Genomic DNA, 23,085 nt, shown 5'->3' with positions numbered 1-23,085 from the left:
AATGAAACTTAACCCTAAAAGGGCCCGTAGTAATATAACTCCAAGAAAAAAAAAGAAGAGGAAAAAAGGACAAAAAAATTTGTTAATTAGTGAAAAATTCCCAGGAACCCAATTATCGAAACGGCATTTCAAAATATTTAATCCCCGCGACGTTATTAAAAAAAAAATTATAAACAAATTTAAATAATTTTCAAATGCCATTTTAGGGGGAAGTTTAATTGAAATTTGAATGTATCAATACATTTATCGAAAATATACCTAAAAATCAAAATAATAAGATTTAATACAGGTGAATATTTCTTTGGTAACAACCGCGTTTTTGCAATTGAAAATAGAGTAACATTTAATAAACAAATTCAATATCTCAAAAAATATTAAATATTTGTGGACCAATTTTTTTTTGCTTAATACTGATAACATAGCGCAACTTCTCCTGTAAAATAAGGTATTTTATAGTGCTTATTTAAAACGCTAAAAATAATTTTTTGCAAATTTGTTTTTAAAGTTTCATGTATAATTATTTAAATAAATAGGGGGTTAAATTTAATTTAGTAAGTCTTATATGAAATATTTATCCTTCAACTTTGCAGAAAACAATCCTATAGACCTTCATTAGTAATCGAATGACCTCAGCAGTTAAAAAAGTAATAATTTTTGCAAAAATGACCCCTTTTTAATTATTTGAACAATGATCCCCTTGTGTGATTTGGATACTTTCTTGAAAATATCTTTTGTACCCACCTAAACTTTGATATAAAATTTGTTTCAACCTGTACGAATTTACATTTTGGTTTACATGTAATGAAATTTTATTTTACTAGACTATTATTTGTAAGTATCATTTACCACAAACCATACATACTCATCATTTACGCTCTGAGCTTCGCTGGTGGCGCTCCTAGCGGATTACTAATTCAACTTTCACCGGTAATTTTTAAATTTATTATTTAATTGTTATCGCTTAATATTAACAACGCAAAAAAGTAATTAAATTGTAATCGATTTTTTTAAGATTTTGCTAATCATTTTGACGTTCTATTGATAAAATATGAATTTCTTACTTCGGATACTTCCACAATTATCGTGTAGATGGCGCTAAGATTATTAGAATAATTTATAATTACATATTACGGAACAGTAAAAAAACTTAAATTCAGTATTTAAAACGTAAGTATATTTAAGGTAAAAATATATACCACAGCTTTGACCACCTAATATTTTTTATAATTAATGTTTTTAATTTTAATTTTAAATTAATCACTTTGACATTTATGTCAAATTTCCGGTAAACGTTTACAGACTTGCCACTACTGGCTCTCGCGAAGTTGTAAATATCCCCTCTACGTACGAGCTCACAGCGTATACCGACAAAAGTATAAAGATAATGCCGGGTATCGTGTAAACATAATACCGAAATATTATTTTAACGATCACTTCTCCAAGAAATTAACGCGGTCATTTTTAATGTCTCAAATTTCCTAAACCTGTTGTCCAATTTAAGTGATTTTTTTTAAATATTTTGTCTTATCCTTTATAAATATCACAGTAATATAATAGATATTGTTGCTAGACAGCTCAATTATTGTCAGTGTATACCGGGTGTACCAGTCAAACTGTGTTTTTTCTCACTCTGTGGAATATTGTAGCATTATACTAACTTATTATTCTAGCATGCAATAGCATACTGAACTTAAAGCCCAACTATAGCCTCATAGTTTCTTAACATTATGATTTTTTATTTATTCACTTATATTGGATAATGCAAAAGTTAGATACTTTTTTAACTAGCCATGTTTTCATCAATACAGAATGTTTAAATAAGTATGGCAAACTTTAATGGGTAATTCTGCACGAAAAAGTAATGACAGCTTGCTTCATAACATAAACGTTTACTTTATAAATGCTTTGTTTACCAAATAGGGGGGTTGAAATTTTTCTTACAAACTGACGATTTATATTTATTGCTCTAAAACCGGTTAAGATACGCAAATGAAATTTTGTGGGTTTTAAGAGGTAGTTTTAAGAAAAAGAGAATAATCGTTTTCGTTTTGATTCAATTCGAGTCTCTTGCCATCCTCTGACACGGTGTTTCTGGATCTTTATCCTTTATCAAAGAGGCTATTGCAAGTAGACTGAATTGAATCAACTCGAGACGAAGAAGAACTGCATCTATTAAAATATCTGCAGTATATTGTGGTTAGACTGTCCTCTAACGGGGAATGACAAAATAAATAAAATAAATTTCGACCACGAGTCAGGATTCTGTTAAACGAGATACTATAGTATCAAGCGGCGCCGCTAGGAGGAGCTTCTCCAACAATGCGTCTCAGAATACTTTAAGAACACTTGGTCATTTTGTACTCTAAACCGAGTAAAGCATGAAAAAGAAAAAGAAAATAATCGTTTTCGTTTTGATTCAATTCGAGTCTCTTGCCATCCTCTGACACGGTGTTTCTGGATCTTTATCCTTTATCAAAGAGGCTATTGCAAGTAGACTGAATTGAATCAACTCGAGACGAAGAAGAACTGCATCTATTAAAATATCTGCAGTATATTGTGGTTAGACTGTCCTCTAACGGGGAATGACAAAATAAATAAAATAAATTTCGACCACGAGTCAGGATTCTGTTAACCGAGATACTATAGTATCAAGCGGCGCCGCTAGGAGGAGCTTCTCCAACAATGCGTCTCAGAATACTTTAAGAACACTTGGTCATTTTGTACTCTAAACCGAGTAAAGCATGAAAAAGAAAAAGAAAATAATCGTTTTCGTTTTGATTCAATTCGAGTCTCTTGCCATCCTCTGACACGGTGTTTCTGGATCTTTATCCTTTATCAAAGAGGCTATTGCAAGTAGACTGAATTAAATCAACTCGAGACGAAGAAGAACTGCATCTATTAAAATATCTGCAGTATATTGTGGTTAGACTGTCCTCTAACGGGGAATGACAAAATAAATAAAATAAATTTCGACCACGAGTCAGGATTCTGTTAACCGAGATACTATATAGGAGGAGAAGCTCCTCCTAGCGGCGCCGCTTGATACTATAGTATCTCGGTTAACAGAATCCTGACTCGTGGTCGAAATTTATTTTATTTATTTTGTCATTCCCCGTTAGAGGACAGTCTAACCACAATATACTGCAGATATTTTAATAGATGCAGTTCTTCTTCGTCTCGAGTTGATTCAATTCAGTCTACTTGCAATAGCCTCTTTGATAAAGGATAAAGATCCAGAAACACCGTGTCAGAGGATGGCAAGAGACTCGAATTGAATCAAAACGAAAACGATTATTTTCTTTTTCTTTTTCATGCTTTACTCGGTTTAGAGTACAAAATGACCAAGTGTTTGTCACCCCCCACCCTTCAAGTTACTTACAAGTAGAAGGGGGGACATAGGGGTATGTCCGGCTAGCTGAACCCTGTCAGGCAGCGGAGTGGGTCGGAGTTCTTTATAGACCTAAATATGATGTAATAAGGGGCGCCAGTCCGTTCCAACGGACTACCCCTCGGCTATGAATGTTTTATTTTAGGAACAGACAAGAAATAAAACGAGCCTTAAAGTAAACCAAACATGTATTGACTCTTCTAATACGTAAAACAAATGAATAAATGAATGAAAGGAATAACGGAATCGGTAAGTCCTAACAAACAAAATAATAAATAAATACCAATCGAACAAATGCACCTCTTTTTCAAAAAAAAATAAATAAAAAAGAAACTTTAATAAAATTTAACAATAACATGTACCTAAGTTCCTCATTTTAAAAATATAAATTAAACACCCTGTAAAGCATAACATATTTTCAGCACTATTAAAATATATAAATTAAACAACCTGTAAAACATAAGTAAGTTTTGTAATAATAAATATTATATAATATTATTCTCCGCTGTAACAATAAAATTAAAGAAGAGGTGTAGATGTACGCAATACCAAGCCCTGCGTATCTGATCAGATATGGGACCGTCAGGATAAATATTTGATGTCATATATATGTAGGGTTAAATATACTATCAATTACACAAATTACAATTAATTAATTTAAAATAGTTGTCAATACCTGGCCTAATATTAAATAATGATAGTAGATATTGCTTGAAACCAGGCAAGTAAATAAAAATTTTTTATAAGAACTTACCGTCCGACCATACAACTAAACTTATCTGAATTTAATAACATAGCATTTCTTCCTCCGCCGTCGATATGGCCTTTACGGAAAGCCGGTAGGATTTCCACATGTCCACGTAAGATATGTTCAGTAGGAAATATCAACGTACACGAAATCAAAAGTCCATTTATAGAGAGGAAAAGTCCCTATACCATGAAAGACAATTCTGCTTACAAGTTCCTCTACCAGCAAAAATAGGTAGAAAATGCTCTGCATACCAGGAAATAGAAATAATTCTTTATACCAGGAAATAAAAATGATTCTTCATACCCAACACAAAAATAATTCTTCAAACCCGGATAAAAAAAAAACCCTAAAACAACACGGAGAAATCAGGATCATATCTTTTTTATTTCATAAGGTATAAGCTTCCTCCAATTAAACTTTTTTTACAAATTGTGATAACTATGCATTCATTGAAACTAGGAAGTTTAGTAAAAACCATTCTTTAATTATATATTATTTAAATAACGTTCAAGAAGAAAGCTAAACCAAGAAATGGCATAAAAAAATAGAATGATGACAACCCCAAAAAATTAATACAAAAAATATACATAACTTACCCAGCAAATTACACCAATGATTGAACTGGGGTTTTTATACAATTCACAATACCTTCGAAAACTTCCAAATTCCCATATAGTCCAGTAGTCCAATATAGTCAACGGGACATCAGACCGGCAGGAGACGACAAATAACTTTATCCCTTGAGGATAGGCTGACCTAGGAACACTCAACACAATAGGTAGCCCTTATAGAGGGGTGTGCAATAATATCCCTCAGCACGAGGTAGGATTCATCCAGAATATTTGCTATCACGCCCTTTTCAAACTTTGCCTTCCACCATGTTTCACTAACACATTCCAAAATGTCCCCCCCGGACCTCCTCTACGGAAGGAAATTCTTCAGCTTCCACAACAGTGTCGCCAATGCTTAGATCAATTAGGCCCTAATATATACGCGGCTCATTTAAATATCTAATAATTAAATATATAAAACAATATGTGTTGCCTACAGGTAGGGCCCAAATACACATAAATAATTAGTTACTAATTACTATTTTATACCACCAGAAATGTATTTGGCAATACTGATAAAATTATACCTTTACGACCAATAACACAAAAAATGATAGGCCAGTACAGTCAACATTTAGTTTATATTTATGACAAATTATATTTGTGCTTTTGCACAAAATTTAAACGTAACAATTCCCCCTTAACTTCGGAGAAATTTTCGTAGAAAATTTCTTGCCAGCCTAGTACTTCCTCAATTCGCTCAAAATTAGTCTTACCCCTCTTAGCTAGGCCTCAGCGCGAAAGTATCCCAGATCACCTCTCTTGCTGCCTCTGTGCTTCTAGGGTCAATGCACCTCAAGGAATCCATGGCTAACAAGAAGAACCAACATTATAATTACTCTAATTCCGGACCTGGTTTCAGGTCTTTTACATGCCAAACCCCCTTATAGAGACCACGTTCATCACACAGCTCATATGTCCAAGGAGACAACTTCTTCTTTATAGAAAACGGACCTAGAAACTTAGGTGCCAGCTTGTGTGAGAAATTCCTAGTGGCATCCGAGAGGGCATAATTTTTCCGCCACACCAGTTGGTGGGGAAAATATTCTACATGACGACGTCGCAAATTATACCTATCACAAGCCTTCTTTCCAGCAATTTCCAGACGAGATCGAACATCAGTGAACATCTGTTTAAAAGCCGAATTACGACTAGCATTAACTGTTTGAGTACCATCTTCAGGAACCGAAACATTAGAATAGTCTTGTCCAGATAACTTCATATCTCTTCCGAAATTAATGAAATATGGAGTCAATTTAGTGGTTTCGTGCACAGAAGTCCTAAGGGCACAAGCAATTTTGTGAAGATTTACATCCCACGCTTGATGATTATCAGAGACATACATGGCCAACATTGTCTTCATAGTGCGGTTCATCCTCTCAGTGGGGTTAGCCCTAGGATGATAATTTGCACTAAACTTGATCTTACAACCATAAGCATCGGCAAGCTTTTTAAATTGTGTACAACGGAATTGTGGCCCGTTGTCGCTTATTATTACCTTAGGAACACCAAACAACAAAAATACGTCATTTTCCAATTTCTTAACAACTGCATCACCAGTGGCTTTTCGAAGAGGGAACAAAAGAACAAATTTACTCAAATAATCGGTTACATTCAAAATGAAAGTATGACCTTGCTTTGACCTCGGTAAAGGTCCTACTAAATCTATAGAGATTAACTCCCACGGACGATCTACCTTGGGATGAGAAACCATTTTGTCCGTAGGGCGTTTTTGAGAAACTTTATACTCAGCACAAATGTTACAACGACGAATGAAATTAGCGACGTCACTCCTCATCTTTGGCCAATAAAAACGTTCTGCAATCTTCGAGTATGTTTTGAACACTCCAACGTGTCCTGCAGTGGGTGGCTCATGACAATTCGAAATAATACGAGGCCTATCCTTTTTAGGTACGACCAGCTTCCAACAATCCGAAGATGGAGACAAAGAAGGATATGGCGAAGCTACATATTTCCAGAGCTTGCCATCTGACTCCCTCCAACTACAAAAATGTAAGGGCTTATCTCGAACCCTCAACAACATTTTCTGATACCACTTATCAGAATCCAAACCGACAAAATCCGAAACATCTTCAGCTTCCAAAGCATCAACAACAGAAACAGACCTAGATAACATGTCAGGAACGACATTGTCCTTACCCTTACGATGGATAATCTTAAAATTAAACTGTTGAAGACGAACAGCCCAACGTGCCAAACGACCATTTAAATCCTTCAGATTCTGAAGCCACAATAAACTGTAATGATCAGTTATGACACTAAATGCCACACCTTCAAGATAAGGGCGCAGTTTTTCAACGGCCCATAAAACTGCGAGACATTCACGCTCAGTTGTAGAATAATTGCGTTCCTGACGAGTTAAAGAACGACTCAAGTAAGCTATCACACAATCACCCTCTTCATGTGTCTGAGTAAGAACAGCACCAATTCCGTACCCCGAGGCATCTGTTTGAACTACAAACGGCTTTGTGTAATCGGGACATCGCAAAACAGGGGCAGCAATCAGACATTCTTTCAAACGTTTAAAGGATCTATCACACTCATCTGTCCATTCAAATTTAACCTTTTTCTTAAGTAAAGCAGTAATCGGAGCAATAATAGAAGAAAAATCAGGCACAAATCTTCTATACCAAGAAAAGGTTCCAACAACACGTCTAACTTCAGTCACGTTAGTAGGAGCAGAAATCTCTAACATTGCCTTTACCTTATCAGGATCAACATGTAAACCATTACGATCTACAACATAACCTAAATATTTCAATTCGGGACGACAAAATTGACATTTATCCATGCTAACAGTAATGTTAGCATCCCTAAGGCGTCGAAAAACTTCTTCTAAGGTAGCTAAATGCTGTTCAAAACTCTGACTTACAATGACGATATCATCCAAATATACAAAAACGTAAGGTTCCAAATCATGACCTATAACATTGTCGATTAGTCTTTGCCAGGTTGCAGGAGCATTATGAAGTCCAAAGGGCATCCGCTTGAACTGAAAGAGTCCACGGTTGGGAACGGTGAAAGCTGTATACTGTCTGGAAGATTCGGCCACCGGTACTTGCCAATAAGCAGATTTAACATCAAGACTAGACAAAAACCTTGCATCACGAAGCTTATCGAGAGTGTCGGACACCTGGGGTAAAGGATAGCTATCTCTAACAGTGACAGAATTCAACCTCCTAAAATCCACACAAAATCTATAAGTCCCATCTTTCTTTTTAACAAGCAGGATTGGGGAAGCCCAAGCACTATTAGAAGACTCTATCACACCTAGACTAAGCATCTCATCAAGTTCCTTATCAATTTGAGCTTGGACTACTGGATTAACCCTATAATATCGTTGTTTAATCGGTGGGCTATTTGTAACAATAACATGTTCTGTTTTGTCCGTACAACCCAAGGTTGTACCCATTAATTTCACATTACGATCAATAACAGCTTGTAACCTATCTTTCTCTAAAGATGCCAACTTAGTTCTACCGAGCATCTGTTCAACAGTATTTATTAATACTGGTTCATCAGAAAAATGCCACTCATTTCTTCGAAGATCGGGCACAACACCCATACTACGCCAAAAATCGGTACCTAAAATTAATAAATGTGGTAATTCTGGGATCACCAATACGTCAATTAACCGAAAGTTACCCCTCAATACTACAGGTAACTCAACGGTTCCAACACTGCTTACTCGTTGTCCATTGGCAACTGTACAAGTGACAGTACGACTTGCATTCATATGCAGTCCTACCTCCTGAATAAAAGCTAGTCCCTTCGTACCCATAATAGTTCTGGAAGCACCAGAATCCATCAAACCTAGTATCTTCTTACCCAAAACTTCAATACTTAAATAGGGTCTTTCATCCCCTACTACATTTTCTAACACATAATCCAATATCACCTTAAATCTATCGATCGAATTACTCACATCATCACACCCTATCCGATCACTCAGGTGTGATGGTTCTAGTTTTCCTTCTTATTGCAGACAGGACAGGTTTTCACTGTGAACCCTTCCTTTTTACATCTATAACAAAACATTTTACCCTTCGGTTCAGAACAACCAGCAGCCCTATGGCCAGGTTGATTACATCTAAAACAAATAATGGGTTTTGGAGTAGACAGAATATTCGAACGTCTACTACTAGATGTTGTGTGACTAGTATCCCCGCTACTTGTTGAGCATACTTCAACATAGGCGAGGTCGGGCTCCATAAAATTCATAGAGGCGTTTCTTCTTCCAACAGGAGAACTGAAACTTTCCATTGCCTCTTTTTTAACCTCTAACTTTCTACCATACTCCCGCAGTTCAGCTAAGGAGTTTATTTCCACCAAGGCCAGCTGGTCTTGATAGAAAGGGGCTATGTTTCTTAAAATAATCTTTAATTTCGTATCCTCAGAGACTGGGCAAGTAAGCCTATTAAAATACCCAGACATCACTGCCAAATAAATTCCCATTGATTCGTCAGGACCCTGGGTCCTTCGGCGAATCTCATCAAACAAATGCTCATTATAGTTAGGGGAGAGAAATTCTTCCCTTAACAATACCAGAAAATCATCCCAACTGTTCACTAGACTCCTATATGCTAAATAAAACTGGTAAGCTCGTCCACTAAACAAATCAATACCACATTCCAGTAAGGTTTCTTTCGAAACATGCCTAGCCACTCTCAGCTCTTCAACTCGAGAGATAAAAGCACTCAACGACATACCCTTCTTATCGCCAGAAAACGTAAGATTCCATTTACTAGGAGGAACAGGCTTAATAAAAGAAGAAGTAGCAGAAGTTTGAGGAGCAGTGGGGGTAACAGGACTCGAAGTTTGAGCTATAGCTGCCGCAAACTGTTGCGTTTGATTAGGACCCAGGAAGTCAACTTGGGTAGGCACTGAAGCCAACCTTTCGTCTTCTTCTGCTTGACGATGCAAAGAGTCCAGCAGGCGAAAAGCCGTAGCCAAAAATTCAGGCCTTTCTTTTTGAGTCTCAGGAATGTTCTCGATTCTACTCAAGATATGAGACAATTTTGACTGATATTTCAAATAATCGTTGCTAGTTTTAGAGCCACGAAACGCTTCTACCAAAGGTCCCAAAACTTGTAACTTATCACGAACAGCCTTAACATCTTCTTCAGGTTTAAAAGGATAAGCAGGATATTTTATACTATCACCACTACTTTCAAGTCGAAGGGCAGTGGATAGCTCACTACGCATACTATCCACCGTACCAGTGGCAATTCCACGAATTTTGAGTTCATAAGTCAGCTCACCCTGACTCAATCGCTTAACTTGGAGCTTTCTTGACATTGCTAAGAAAATGGGCAACAAGAAATCAATAAGAAAACTTGGATAAACAAGTAAAAATGTATGTCTATAAGATCTAACAAATCATTCAGCACTTAAATCTATCCACAACACACAAATCACACACAAAAATATTGGCACAATGGATTACTCAAGTGAAGTATCAAAACTACATTCGAGTACTTTAATGAATATTATAATTATACGTAGAAGAGTCAAGATAACTAACAACGACATGCGACAAGCTGTATTGCCCCACGTTGGGCGCCAAAAATGTCACCCCCCACCCTTCAAGTTACTTACAAGTAGAAGGGGGGACATAGGGGTATGTCCGGCTAGCTGAACCCTGTCAGGCAGCGGAGTGGGTCGGAGTTCTTTATAGACCTAAATATGATGTAATAAGGGGCGCCAGTCCGTTCCAACGGACTACCCCTCGGCTATGAATGTTTTATTTTAGGAACAGACAAGAAATAAAACGAGCCTTAAAGTAAACCAAACATGTATTGACTCTTCTAATACGTAAAACAAATGAATAAATGAATGAAAGGAATAACGGAATCGGTAAGTCCTAACAAACAAAATAATAAATAAATACCAATCGAACAAATGCACCTCTTTTTCAAAAAAAAAATAAATAAAAAAGAAACTTTAATAAAATTTAACAATAACATGTACCTAAGTTCCTCATTTTAAAAATATAAATTAAACACCCTGTAAAGCATAACATATTTTCAGCACTATTAAAATATATAAATTAAACAACCTGTAAAACATAAGTAAGTTTTGTAATAATAAATATTATATAATATTATTCTCCGCTGTAACAATAAAATTAAAGAAGAGGTGTAGATGTACGCAATACCAAGCCCTGCGTATCTGATCAGATATGGGACCGTCAGGATAAATATTTGATGTCATATATATGTAGGGTTAAATATACTATCAATTACACAAATTACAATTAATTAATTTAAAATAGTTGTCAATACCTGGCCTAATATTAAATAATGATAGTAGATATTGCTTGAAACCAGGCAAGTAAATAAAAATTTTTTATAAGAACTTACCGTCCGACCATACAACTAAACTTATCTGAATTTAATAACATAGCATTTCTTCCTCCGCCGTCGATATGGCCTTTACGGAAAGCCGGTAGGATTTCCACATGTCCACGTAAGATATGTTCAGTAGGAAATATCAACGTACACGAAATCAAAAGTCCATTTATAGAGAGGAAAAGTCCCTATACCATGAAAGACAATTCTGCTTACAAGTTCCTCTACCAGCAAAAATAGGTAGAAAATGCTCTGCATACCAGGAAATAGAAATAATTCTTTATACCAGGAAATAAAAATGATTCTTCATACCCAACACAAAAATAATTCTTCAAACCCGGATAAAAAAAAACCCTAAAACAACACGGAGAAATCAGGATCATATCTTTTTTATTTCATAAAGTATAAGCTTCCTCCAATTAAACTTTTTTTACAAATTGTGATAACTATGCATTCATTGAAACTAGGAAGTTTAGTAAAAACCATTCTTTAATTATATATTATTTAAATAACGTTCAAGAAGAAAGCTAAACCAAGAAATGGCATAAAAAAATAGAATGATGACAACCCCAAAAAATTAATACAAAAAATATACATAACTTACCCAGCAAATTACACCAATGATTGAACTGGGGTTTTTATACAATTCACAATACCTTCGAAAACTTCCAAATTCCCATATAGTCCAGTAGTCCAATATAGTCAACGGGACATCAGACCGGCAGGAGACGACAAATAACTTTATCCCTTGAGGATAGGCTGACCTAGGAACACTCAACACAATAGGTAGCCCTTATAGAGGGGTGTGCAATAATATCCCTCAGCACGAGGTAGGATTCATCCAGAATATTTGCTATCACGCCCTTTTCAAACTTTGCCTTCCACCATGTTTCACTAACACATTCCAAAAATGTCCCCCCCGGACCTCCTCTACGGAAGGAAATTCTTCAGCTTCCACAACAGTGTCGCCAATGCTTAGATCAATTAGGCCCTAATATATACGCGGCTCATTTAAATATCTAATAATTAAATATATAAAACAATATGTGTTGCCTACAGGTAGGGCCCAAATACACATAAATAATTAGTTACTAATTACTATTTTATACCACCAGAAATGTATTTGGCAATACTGATAAAATTATACCTTTACGACCAATAACACAAAAGATGATAGGCCAGTACAGTCAACATTTAGTTTATATTTATGACAAATTATATTTGTGCTTTTGCACAAAATTTAAACGTAACATGTTCTTAAAGTATTCTGAGACGCATTGTTGGAGAAGCTCCTCCTAGCGGCGCCGCTTGATACTATAGTATCTCGGTTAACAGAATCCTGACTCGTGGTCGAAATTTATTTTATTTATTAGGTAGTTTTAACTTTAGTTAGTTAGAACATAGGCATGGATCAGTTAGATCGTGGGTTCAAACCCCACCCGGTGTCAGTTGTTTCGATATATATTAATTTGGCTCGTCTTTACTATGATATTTGATATTCAAGCTTAAAATGTACCTCTTTGTTACGTTGTTCGAAAATATGCAATAGGCTAATGGGCAAGTGCGAGACTTGCAAGACCAAGACCAAGACCAAGACCGGGAGCGCAATACCATGCAAGACCAAGACCAAGACCAGGTGTACTGGCGCAAGACCAAAACCAAGACTGTCTAAGTCTCATCGTCTTGGTCTTGCATTTGGGCAACACTAGTTTCAACCATTAATTTTTCTTCACCCCGTAGAAAAACTTCATTGGAATTGGCAATATCCAAATGTAGCTTCCTTGCTCGCATTTGTTTACTTTCGTCGAAATATTCAGAGTATTGTAGATGATGTAGAGCGCAGGCCGTCTGCTCGTAGTAAGCAAAATTATCTCTCTATAAGCTGAACATTAGTTTGAAGTTCAATCTATTCTCTATGTAATGATTTACTTACAGCGTTAATGCATTCTAAAATTGTTGCTCACTTTATTATGAATGTTTCTTTCTTTGAGATTTCTTTCAACAAACACTTTGTCTCATGAATTGTTTCAGATTTCTGATTAATGTCTTCAGCAATAGTATGAAGAACAGATTTAAAGGCGTCATAACTTTTAGACAAAGCTCTTGTTGTGTCGGCTTGCACTCCATCTAGTATAGTGCGGCTTGTTCTTAAGGGCTAGTAGTGGAGTTTCATTTAAGCATTTGATCATAACTTCCCAACGGTGGGTAGAAGCTGAAAGAGTACACGAACTGAACAATTCCAAAATACGATATGGCTTCAACGCAACTTTCAGCAGCACGTACTCCAACTAAATTATGCGAGTGTACGGCACAATTAATGTAAATTATTGCAAGTTTGTTAATATTAGATAAATGAGATTGGAGACCATTGTATTTGTCTGATAATATATTTATTGGATTATCGTATGATTGTTCCCTCATGTCGTTTACATCAATGCCACAGATTAAAAAGGTTAAAACAGCAGAAGAAAGATTTTCTCCAGTATGGCTACTTATGGATATGAATGTGAGAAAACGCTTATACACTTTACCATCAAACGAACTAGCATACCTTAATTTAATATTAAACTCGTCAATATGAGACCAACCTAATGTTGAATCGACACTTGGGAGTAGTAGGTATCCGGCTTCCTTAATTTCAATTCAAAACGTGTTTTCCCATTACTTCTATCACTTTAATTACCGATCTTTCTTCTTCTTCAAGTGCCATCTTCGTTCCGAAGGTTGGCGATCATCAGGGCTATACGTATTTTCGAAACTGCTGACCGAAACAATTCGTTGTTGCTACAGCTATACCATTCCCGTAGATTCTTTAGCCAGGAGTTTTGTCTTCTTCCTATGGACCTTTTTCCTTCTATCTTCCCCTGCATAATTATTCGAAGCGGTTCATATCTTTAGCCTCTTGTAATGTGTCCCAAGTATTGCAGTTTTCGTTTTCTGATCGTAAATATGACTTCCTTTTCTTTATTCATTCTTCTCAAGACCTCGACGTTTATGACTCTCTCCGTCTATGATATTCTCAAGATTCTGCGATACATCCACAGTTCAAATACATCCACCGATCTTTGAAGATAAGTAAAAAGGTTTTCCAGTACCCTTAGTTCCACACAGTACCGTGCCTCACCTTATACCTTAGTTCCACACAGTACCGTGCCTAAATGAGAGCATAAAAAGGATCGCACGCTAATCCGGAAGAAGATACAAACTTAACTAGAGAGACTACCAACTTTTTCAGAACTTGCATCCAGAAAAACTTCCATCAATATTTTTGCATTCTGAAGAAACTCTCCCAATCCAATATTTCCGTACTTCTTTAGTTATGTTATTCCATAATCCTATGTGTCCTTTTCTAAGAAACCGTGCAGACTGACAGGCAGTACGGTCCCTTCTACCAAACGGCATTCATTAGAGACTTCTCACAACATAGGCTTTCATGTGAACAAAAGTACCATTGTAATGTAGTTTTATACATCCACCATCACTTTTATGGTATTGTATGATATTTTAATTTTTTTCGTTTTTTGGCCTGCGAGGCCCCTTTTGAGGCCGAGGCCCCTAGGCAACTGCCTACTTTGCCTAATGGTTAATCCGGCACTGCTTTCCTCTCTTCAAGTGATTCTGTTGCAGCGTTGATTGTTATCTTTGAGCTTTCGCCAGCTTTCCTCGATGTTATCGTTTTCTAATATTTCATTCTCAGAAATCTTCTCTGATATTATTCTTTTTCTTTATAAGTATTTCGTGGATTCCGTATTTAGTACATCGACTCTTGATTTTTGTTTGTGTTGGTGCTGCTCTCTTGGGTGTAAAGTATTTCATATTGATTCCTATTTTACATAATACTAGGCTATGGTCGCTAGCGCTACCTACATCTGCTGAGTTGAGACTTCTTACGTCGATTATTTTTGATGGATGTATAATGTATATAATATCATATAAATATATCTCATTACAACATAATCTATCATGTATCTTTCTTTGGGTGTTATTGAATGTATATTATTGTGTAGGTCTTTGTGGTAAAAAAATGTGTTGTTTATTCTAAGTTCATTATTAGTGCAGAAGTTTATCATCAGTTCTCTATTTTCATTTTTAACATTTTCATTATGCTTTTTAGTCCATGTGGTGAGACCGCTCCCGTCTGGAAAAATTTTTGATTCGGTTTGTTTGTGGATTCCTATTCAAAAATGTCCCCTTTAAACAAATCTGAAGGGTGCCGGGCGGAATTTTTAGGCAGAAATTAATTTTTTTAAACAAATACAAAAGATCACCTTTTTTTGCTCAGGAACATATATTTTTAAGTTTTGTGGGTCATTCTAAATAGGAAAGGTATCTTGTAAATTTTTTCAAAAATTGATAGTTTTCGAAAATACGCATTTTCGAGGCCTAAAAACTCATATTTAAATTAGTATTTTTAAGGTTACCAGATACTTAAATTGAAGATTAAATATTCAGCTTCAAGATTCTGAATAGTGATCGCGACTAACCTTAATTTATACCGTTGTTTTTTAATTGTTAAATACGAATGTTTATCCGATTTTTTTTGCCGGTGCGGCGAGCTCTATTTCAAAAATCTCCTATTTTCCTCCGAAATATTATTTTTTTCTAGATTCTTTGGGATATTCTAAATAAAATAAATTTCTTGACATTTTTCTCAAAGTTAATAGTTTTAAAGTTATAAGCGATTTAAAATCCAAAAATGCGTTTTTGGCATTTTTCGGATTTTAAATCGCTTATAACTTTAAAACTATTAACTTTTGAGAAAAATGTCAAGAAACTTATTTTATTTAGAATATCCCAAAGAATCCAGAAAAAATATTGTTCGGAGGAAAATAGGAGATTTTTAAAATAGAGCTCGCCTCACCGCACCGGCAAAATAATTGGATAAACACGCATACCTATTTAACAATTAAAAAACAACGGTATAAATTAAGGTTACACGCGGTCACTTTTCAGAATCTTGAAGCTGAATGTTTAATCTTCAATTTATGTATCTGGCAACCTCAAAAATACTAATTTTAATATGAGTTTTTAAGCCTCGAAAATGCGTATTTTTGCATTTGTCAGATTTTAAATCGCCTATAACTCGAAAATTATCAATTTTTAAGAAAAATTACTAGATACCTTTCTTGTTTAAAATAGCGCAAAAAACCTATAAACATATGTTCCAAAGCAAAAAAACGTGATCTTTAGTATTTGTTTAAAAAAATAGTTTAAACAATTTCTGCCCAAAAACTCCGCCCGGCACCCTTCAGATTTGTTTAAAGGGGACATTTTTGAATATGAATCCACAAAGAAATCGAATCAGAAATTTTTTCAGACGGGAGCGGTCTCACCACATGGACTATTTGCTTAATTCCGGGTATTAGGTATGTACTTGGTTACCTATCCGAGCGTTAAAATCCCCCAGTATTATTATCTTCCCTATAATTTGATTTACTACTTGTTGTAAAACGTCATTAAAAATTTCTCTTGTTGTTTGAGGCTTGTTATTTTCTGGGCCGTATAGGTACTCCGATGATAAAATTCAGGTCTTCCTTTTCCATTCTAGTTTTTGCTGTGACAATTCTTTTTGATACATATTGACATACATTGATATACACTCTTTGACGTGATTTTGGTATTTTTTTGTATTAGTAATGCTATACCTTGTTTGGCCCTGTTTTCTTTTGCTACTTCACTGTAGATTAGTATATATTTACCTACTCTTGATTGTCCTTTTCCTTTCTTTTTTGTTTCCTGTAGAGAACAAGTATCTATTTGTTTCTCTTTTAATACTTGGGTGATTTCTTGATCTCTAGACTTGATTTGTAATATTTATGGATTGGAATTACAGTTGTTGCCTGCAACCATAGATCAGGAAAGTCATGGTGAATAAAAAAGTTGAATTTGTTTTAACTAAAATTTGATTCTTAGGCATATTAGGTACTATGTACCTAAAAAAAACACGTAATTTGCTGTGATTTTACCATTTTATTAATCGTTCTATAAATATGTATAAAATTTTCTAACCCTACAATTACAATATTGCAAGTACAGTACAATTACAGATTGTCGTACATTCGGTAATAATTATTATAAATAGCGTGAGTTGACTGATATTGCAAACAGTACCTACAAAAGAAAAAGAACACAAATACATAGATACATATCGCCAAAGAAACAATCGTACCAAAAAATACAATTTTTACTAAAATTTTAAATTGAATTTTGCCAAATAAATTTCTCTAAAAACAATTATTAAAAAACAGAAATTATTAAATAATTTTAATTTTTTTTGTTTCAATACCAATCAAAATCATGTATGTAGGTACGCAATTAAACGTAAAGAAGGGCAATTTAAAAGTGTATGAATATAAACGAAATATTTTCGAGATAGTTGATGGGAAACTAGATGTTTTATTTACTAGTTAATATTATTAGTTATATTAGAACTGTTCAATGTGTTCTGATTCCATATATTGTTAAGTTAAAATGCGAATATGTCACCACAAAACTAAAATTTTAGTAATCAAGAGATTTTTTTCTGTGAGAAAATCATTGTTTAATCGACTGAAAAACAACATTTTGGACAGTAAATCAATATATTGGCGAAAGTAGTTTTAAAATGGCATAAATAAAGACCATGGACGTGACTGTACGATTCTCAAAAAAATGTTTTTTCTTGTATGGAGGAGATAAAGGACACAAATTAATATTAAATTAAACACGAAAATAAGACACACAACTCAATGAACATACGCACATGTGAAAATAAAAACAATGTGTGACAATATTTTCTTGAAAAATAATAAAATTGTTAAACAGATTTGTAATTTTTTTAATATAAAAGCAAAAATATGATTATAAAAAAAAGAGTTGATAGATCTATATTGATAAGATTTGTCACAGTATAGTAGACAATGTTTTAATTCAAATTTTCATCAAATAAAAATGTGATGTAATTGTCAAATAAAAATGTAAATAAAATAAAATATACAGAACTGAAAAACATTCCAACATAAAGTTTTAAACTGTATTTAAAAGTTAAAAGAGATGAATTATATTTTTTTCATAAATAAATGTATAGTTTTTTTTAGGTACGATTGCTTCCTAGCATTACAATGAAAAATTCACTATTTTACTATTTCGATTCACATATTTATAATCCCATTTGGTATGAGTTGACCACATATTATAACTTTGGAAATGACTAGTTCAACAATGTGTGAGAATGTGTTGAATATTTTAGACTCGTTGGATGTCGCTGTATGAACGTTCTGAAAAAGAAAGATAAATATTAATAATGAAATGAATAAAAAATAGAGAAATTCACAATAAAAACACAATTCTAATAAATAAGTGGGTGGAAGGCGATGAAAGAAGAAACTACATGACTACATGCCATTACAAATAATATTCAGAATAGGGTTTGGGTAAATTCTAAAAGAAAATTGGAAGAGAAATATGATGAAATGTGTTATAACAATAGAAGTAAAACACATGAAGTGAAAAAATACTTTGTAATTTTATTATGACGAGGATACATAAAAATATACAGAGGTAATAAAACTACTAAAAGGTACAGAACGACCAAATTCACTTTGTATTTGAGATTTGGATGTGCACTGGTATTGGCGTTCGGTTTTTTAAAATGTATTTTGGTAACGGCTCGCCAAGTAAAGTACCGACACGGTACCAAAATAAAATTCAAAAAATTTGGAAAAACCGAACGTCAACAACAGTGCGGATCCAAATCCTAAATACAAAGTGCATTTGGTCGTGCCAATTCTCTTTTATTACCTTCTAATGTGGGTGTTCAGAAGAACCTTTAAAATTCCCTGGACGAATCATATAACCAACGCCAAACAGATATAACGTTCTCTTGTTGTTCAATTAAGACATGTTCTTTTTTATTGTTTAACTTATAAAATATTTCTCCCTCCTGTCTTACGTCATATCACACATCGAGTGATAGAACGTAAATTTCAATTTTGAGGTCATACTACATGATTATGTTACAATTATTAATACTGTTAATACAGTACAAGGAAGCAAACACGCTTACCAACTATAAGGTCTATTGTTTCCCCCTTCTCTTGCCTCTGCTGATGATTTCCCAGCCATTAGATCAGTTCTATTCTTTCCAAAAAGTTTAGAGTCTCTAGAGCCTTCCTGTTAAGTAAATCCTCTTCTTCTATCTCATATTATGCTCCTAGGTAACGTGCTTTGTAATTTCGTAGAGTGTAGTAATTTGAGGATATATGTATAAAGGTATAATCCACCCTCTTACAGAATTTGTATTATGGTACTCTTTTGTCGACAATGGCGAATGGAAGAACTAAGAACACATGTAAAGACCCATATACTAGAAGAGGATTGAATCAGGAGACAAACCACCTAGGAGCTCCTTTTACACTAAAAGAACTCCACGACGGTATGAACAAGTTAAAAACGGGAAAGATGTAGGTGTGGATGATATATGCAGTGAACAAATAAAGCATCTAGACAGAGTAGCAAAAAACTGGATCTTGCAACTTTACAACACGTGCTGCAAAGACTGCAAAATTCCAAAATCATGGAGAAAATCTTGTTAAAACCAGGAAAGGACCCAGAAAATCCCAGTAGCTACAGACCTATTTCGCTGTTGTGTCATTTTTTCAAATTATATGAGAGGCTCATCCTCGTCAGAATAGAAAAAAAATGTCGACAAGCACCTCATCCCACAACAAGGAGGATTCAGACCCGGCAAATCTTGCACCGGTCAAGTCCTCGCACTAACAGAACACATTAAAGAGGGCTTTGAAGAAAAACTCATAACAGGGGCTGCTTTCGTAGATTTGACAGCATCCTATTACACAGTAAGGCACAAAACATTGTTCCGCAAATTATACGACACTCTCAATGGCCACCATCTGGGTAAGGTCGTATATTCCTTACTGCAAAACAGACGTTTTTTCGTTGTGCTGGATGGCAAAGTAAGTAGGTGGAGAGTCCAAAAGAACGACCTCCCACAGGGAAGTGTTTTAGCACCAATGTTTTTCAATATGTACAAAAACGACCAACCTACGCCGACTGAAACCAAGCATTTCCTCTATGCTGACGACCTCGCAATATGTGCTCAAGGAAATAGCTTTGAAGAAGTGGAGGAGAAACTCGAAACTACCTTAAAAACAAGGACAGAGTACTATTTACAGAATTACCTGAGACCCAATCCCTCTAAAACACAAGTCTGCGCCTTCCACCTTCGCGTCAAGGAAGCCAAGCGAAAACTTCAAATTGTGTGGAATGGTAATATACTAGAGCACACAGACCAACCTATATATCTTGGAGTAACTATGCATAGGTCTCTCACCTACAGACAACATTGCATAAAAACGAGAAGGAAAGTAACAACTAGGAACAGCATACTAAGAAAGCTAACGGGAAGTAAATGGGGTGCATGTCCTGGCGTCTTAAGAACAACGGCACAGGCACTGTGTTTCTCAACTGCTGAGTATGCGTGCCCAATTTGGGGCAGATCTGCCCACGCTAAACAAGTTAATACTGCGCTAAATGAAACATGCAGGATAGTAACGGGGTGCATGAAACCAACGCCACTTTCAAACCTATATAAAGCAGCGGATTTTGCAGAACCCTCAACACGCAGAGGCGTTGCTGAACACATAGAGAAAATAAAACAGATTGCGGACGAGCGGCATGCCCTATACAAAGCTCGAACACCACGAAAGCGACTAAAATTTAGGAAAAGTTTCCTTGGAACAGTGCAGGATGAACCTTCTTCTTCTTCATGTGCCGTGCTCGATTATCGAACGTTGGCTATCAAATTGGCTATAGTAATTTTGTTAACGGCAGCTCGGAAAAGGGATGCAGAGGATCTGTTATACCATTCTCTCAGGTTTTTAAGCCATGACGTTCTTCTTCGACCTGGCCCTCTTCTTCCGTCTACCTTGCCTTGTATTATTAAATGGAGTATATTATATCTCTCTGGGTGTCGCATAACATGGCCAAAATATTCAAGTTTTCGATTTTTAACTGTTCTGACGACTTCTGTGACTTTTCCCATCCGGTGCAAAACAACTTCGTTACGAACTCTATCCACCCAACTTATTCGTAGGATTCTTCGGTATACCCAAATTTCAAAGGCTTCCAATTTCTTGAGAAGAGTATCTGTTAAAGTCCAACCTTCGACACCGTACAAAAGAGTAGAGAACACATAACATCTCACTAATCTAATTTTAAGATTCAAAGTAATGTTGTTTCCACATAAAAGTTTCTTTATCTTAAAGAATGCAGCTCTGGCCTTCTCTATACGTATTCTAATTTCTTTGCTCATGTCCCAGTTCTCATTTAGATTACAACCAAGGTAGGTGATACTGTTAGTTCTTTCTAATTGTTCACCATAAGCTGTTACTACTTCCGGTTGTATTGGCGTCTTACTGACAACCATCACCTTGGTCTTTGCGGTGTTTAGCTTGAGTCCATATTCATCACACGTTGTGGTAATCCTATTAATCAGATGTTGACGTTCTTCATAATTGCTCGCAATTAACACCGTGTCATCCGCATATCTCAAATTATTAATATTGACGCCATTCATTTTGATACCACATTGAGCATTATCCACTGCTTTATTGAAAACAAACTCAGAATAGATGTTAAATATTAGTGGGGACAAAATGCAGCCCTGCCTTACTCCTCTTCGTATTTGAAGTTCTTCAGACGTGTCCCAGCCAATCCTGATGTTTGCACGTTGATGCCAGTAAAGATTTTTGATAATGCGTAGGTCTTTATCATCAATACCCACTTTCTGAAGAATAGCAATCATTTCCGTATGTTTTACCCGATCAAAGGCCTTCTCAAAGTCAATGAAACACATATAAACCGGATGTCCGACATCTCTGCATCTCTGTACCATAACCTGAATACTAAACAGTGCTTCTCTGGTCCCAAGGTTATTGCGGAATCCAAACTGTGTATCACCAAGCTGTTCTTCTATTTTTTGGTACATCCTAGAGTGCAAAATTCGTAGAAATATCTTTAAAACATGACTCATCAAGCTAATGGTTCGGTAGTCACTACATCTTTTCGCGTTTGCTTTTTTAGGTATCGTCACAAAAGTCGACAGCAGCCAATCCGTTGGTATATAGCCAGTTTGATAAACTTTATTAAAAAGATGAAGGAGAGATCTTTTACCTGAATTTTCGAAGAGCTTTATTATTTCATTCGGTATTTCGTCTGGTCCCGTCGCTTTTCTGGTCTTTGTTAATCTTATTGCTTGTTCAATTTCGTCCATAGTTATGTCAGGTCCTGTAACTACTTCGTTAATTTCAAGCTCGGGCCTTTCATCATTAAACAGTTCCTCAATGTATTCTTTCCATTTCCATCTGTCTATTTTATCCAAATCAGTGATAATCAGTTTTCCGTCTCTATCAACGATGTTATTTGCATGTTTTTTGTTCTGACCGGTGAGTTCTTTTATTTTTTTATACATATTAAATGAATCATGTTTTCTCTGCAACTCTTCAATTTCTAAACATTTTTTTTCAAAGTATGTTTCTTTTGCCGCTCGTATTTTAGTCCTTATCTCTTTATTAATGCGTTTATACCTTTCGATGTTTTGATTCTTAAATTTGCGTCTTTTTTCCATCAAATTCAAAATCTCATCGTTCATCCACTGTTGCTTCTTTTGATTTTTCTCTTTGAAGTTTGGAGTTGAGTTGCTTATAATCGTTTTGATTTGGTTCCAATGATCCTCGATGGATTCTTGTTGTTCGCTATTCTCAAAATTGCTCTCTAAATTGTTTGAAATCCCCTGACTGTTGTTTCTAATAAAATCGGTATCCAGTTTGTTAGAGGATCGTGGTTGTTTTATCCGTTTAAGTTTTAATTTTATTTCGGCTAACAATAGATTGTGATCAGATGGCACATCGGCGCCAGGATAGGTTTTTACAGACTTTACTGCATTTCTGTAACGCTCACTGATGG

General features: G+C 35.2%; 1 protein-coding gene across 1 annotated transcript in view; it reads right to left on the bottom strand.

The window, feature by feature from the left end:
- Positions 1 to 17,071: 17,071 nt before the first annotated feature.
- Positions 17,072 to 23,085, bottom strand: part of LOC114329068 (uncharacterized) — a 206,667-nt gene continuing 200,653 nt past the window's right edge. The window contains exon 6 of the mRNA XM_028278081.2: positions 17,072 to 18,377. Within this exon, the coding sequence (XP_028133882.1) occupies positions 18,346 to 18,377 (32 nt within the window). The 3' untranslated portion in view covers positions 17,072 to 18,345. The remainder of the gene's footprint in view (positions 18,378 to 23,085) is intronic.

The sequence above is a fragment of the Diabrotica virgifera genome, chromosome 1 (assembly GCF_917563875.1).
Source record: "Diabrotica virgifera virgifera chromosome 1, PGI_DIABVI_V3a".
Lineage (NCBI taxonomy): Eukaryota > Metazoa > Arthropoda > Insecta > Coleoptera > Chrysomelidae > Diabrotica > Diabrotica virgifera.
The sequence above is the reverse complement of the archived record's forward strand: the minus strand, read 5'-3'. Positions and strand labels throughout refer to the sequence as shown.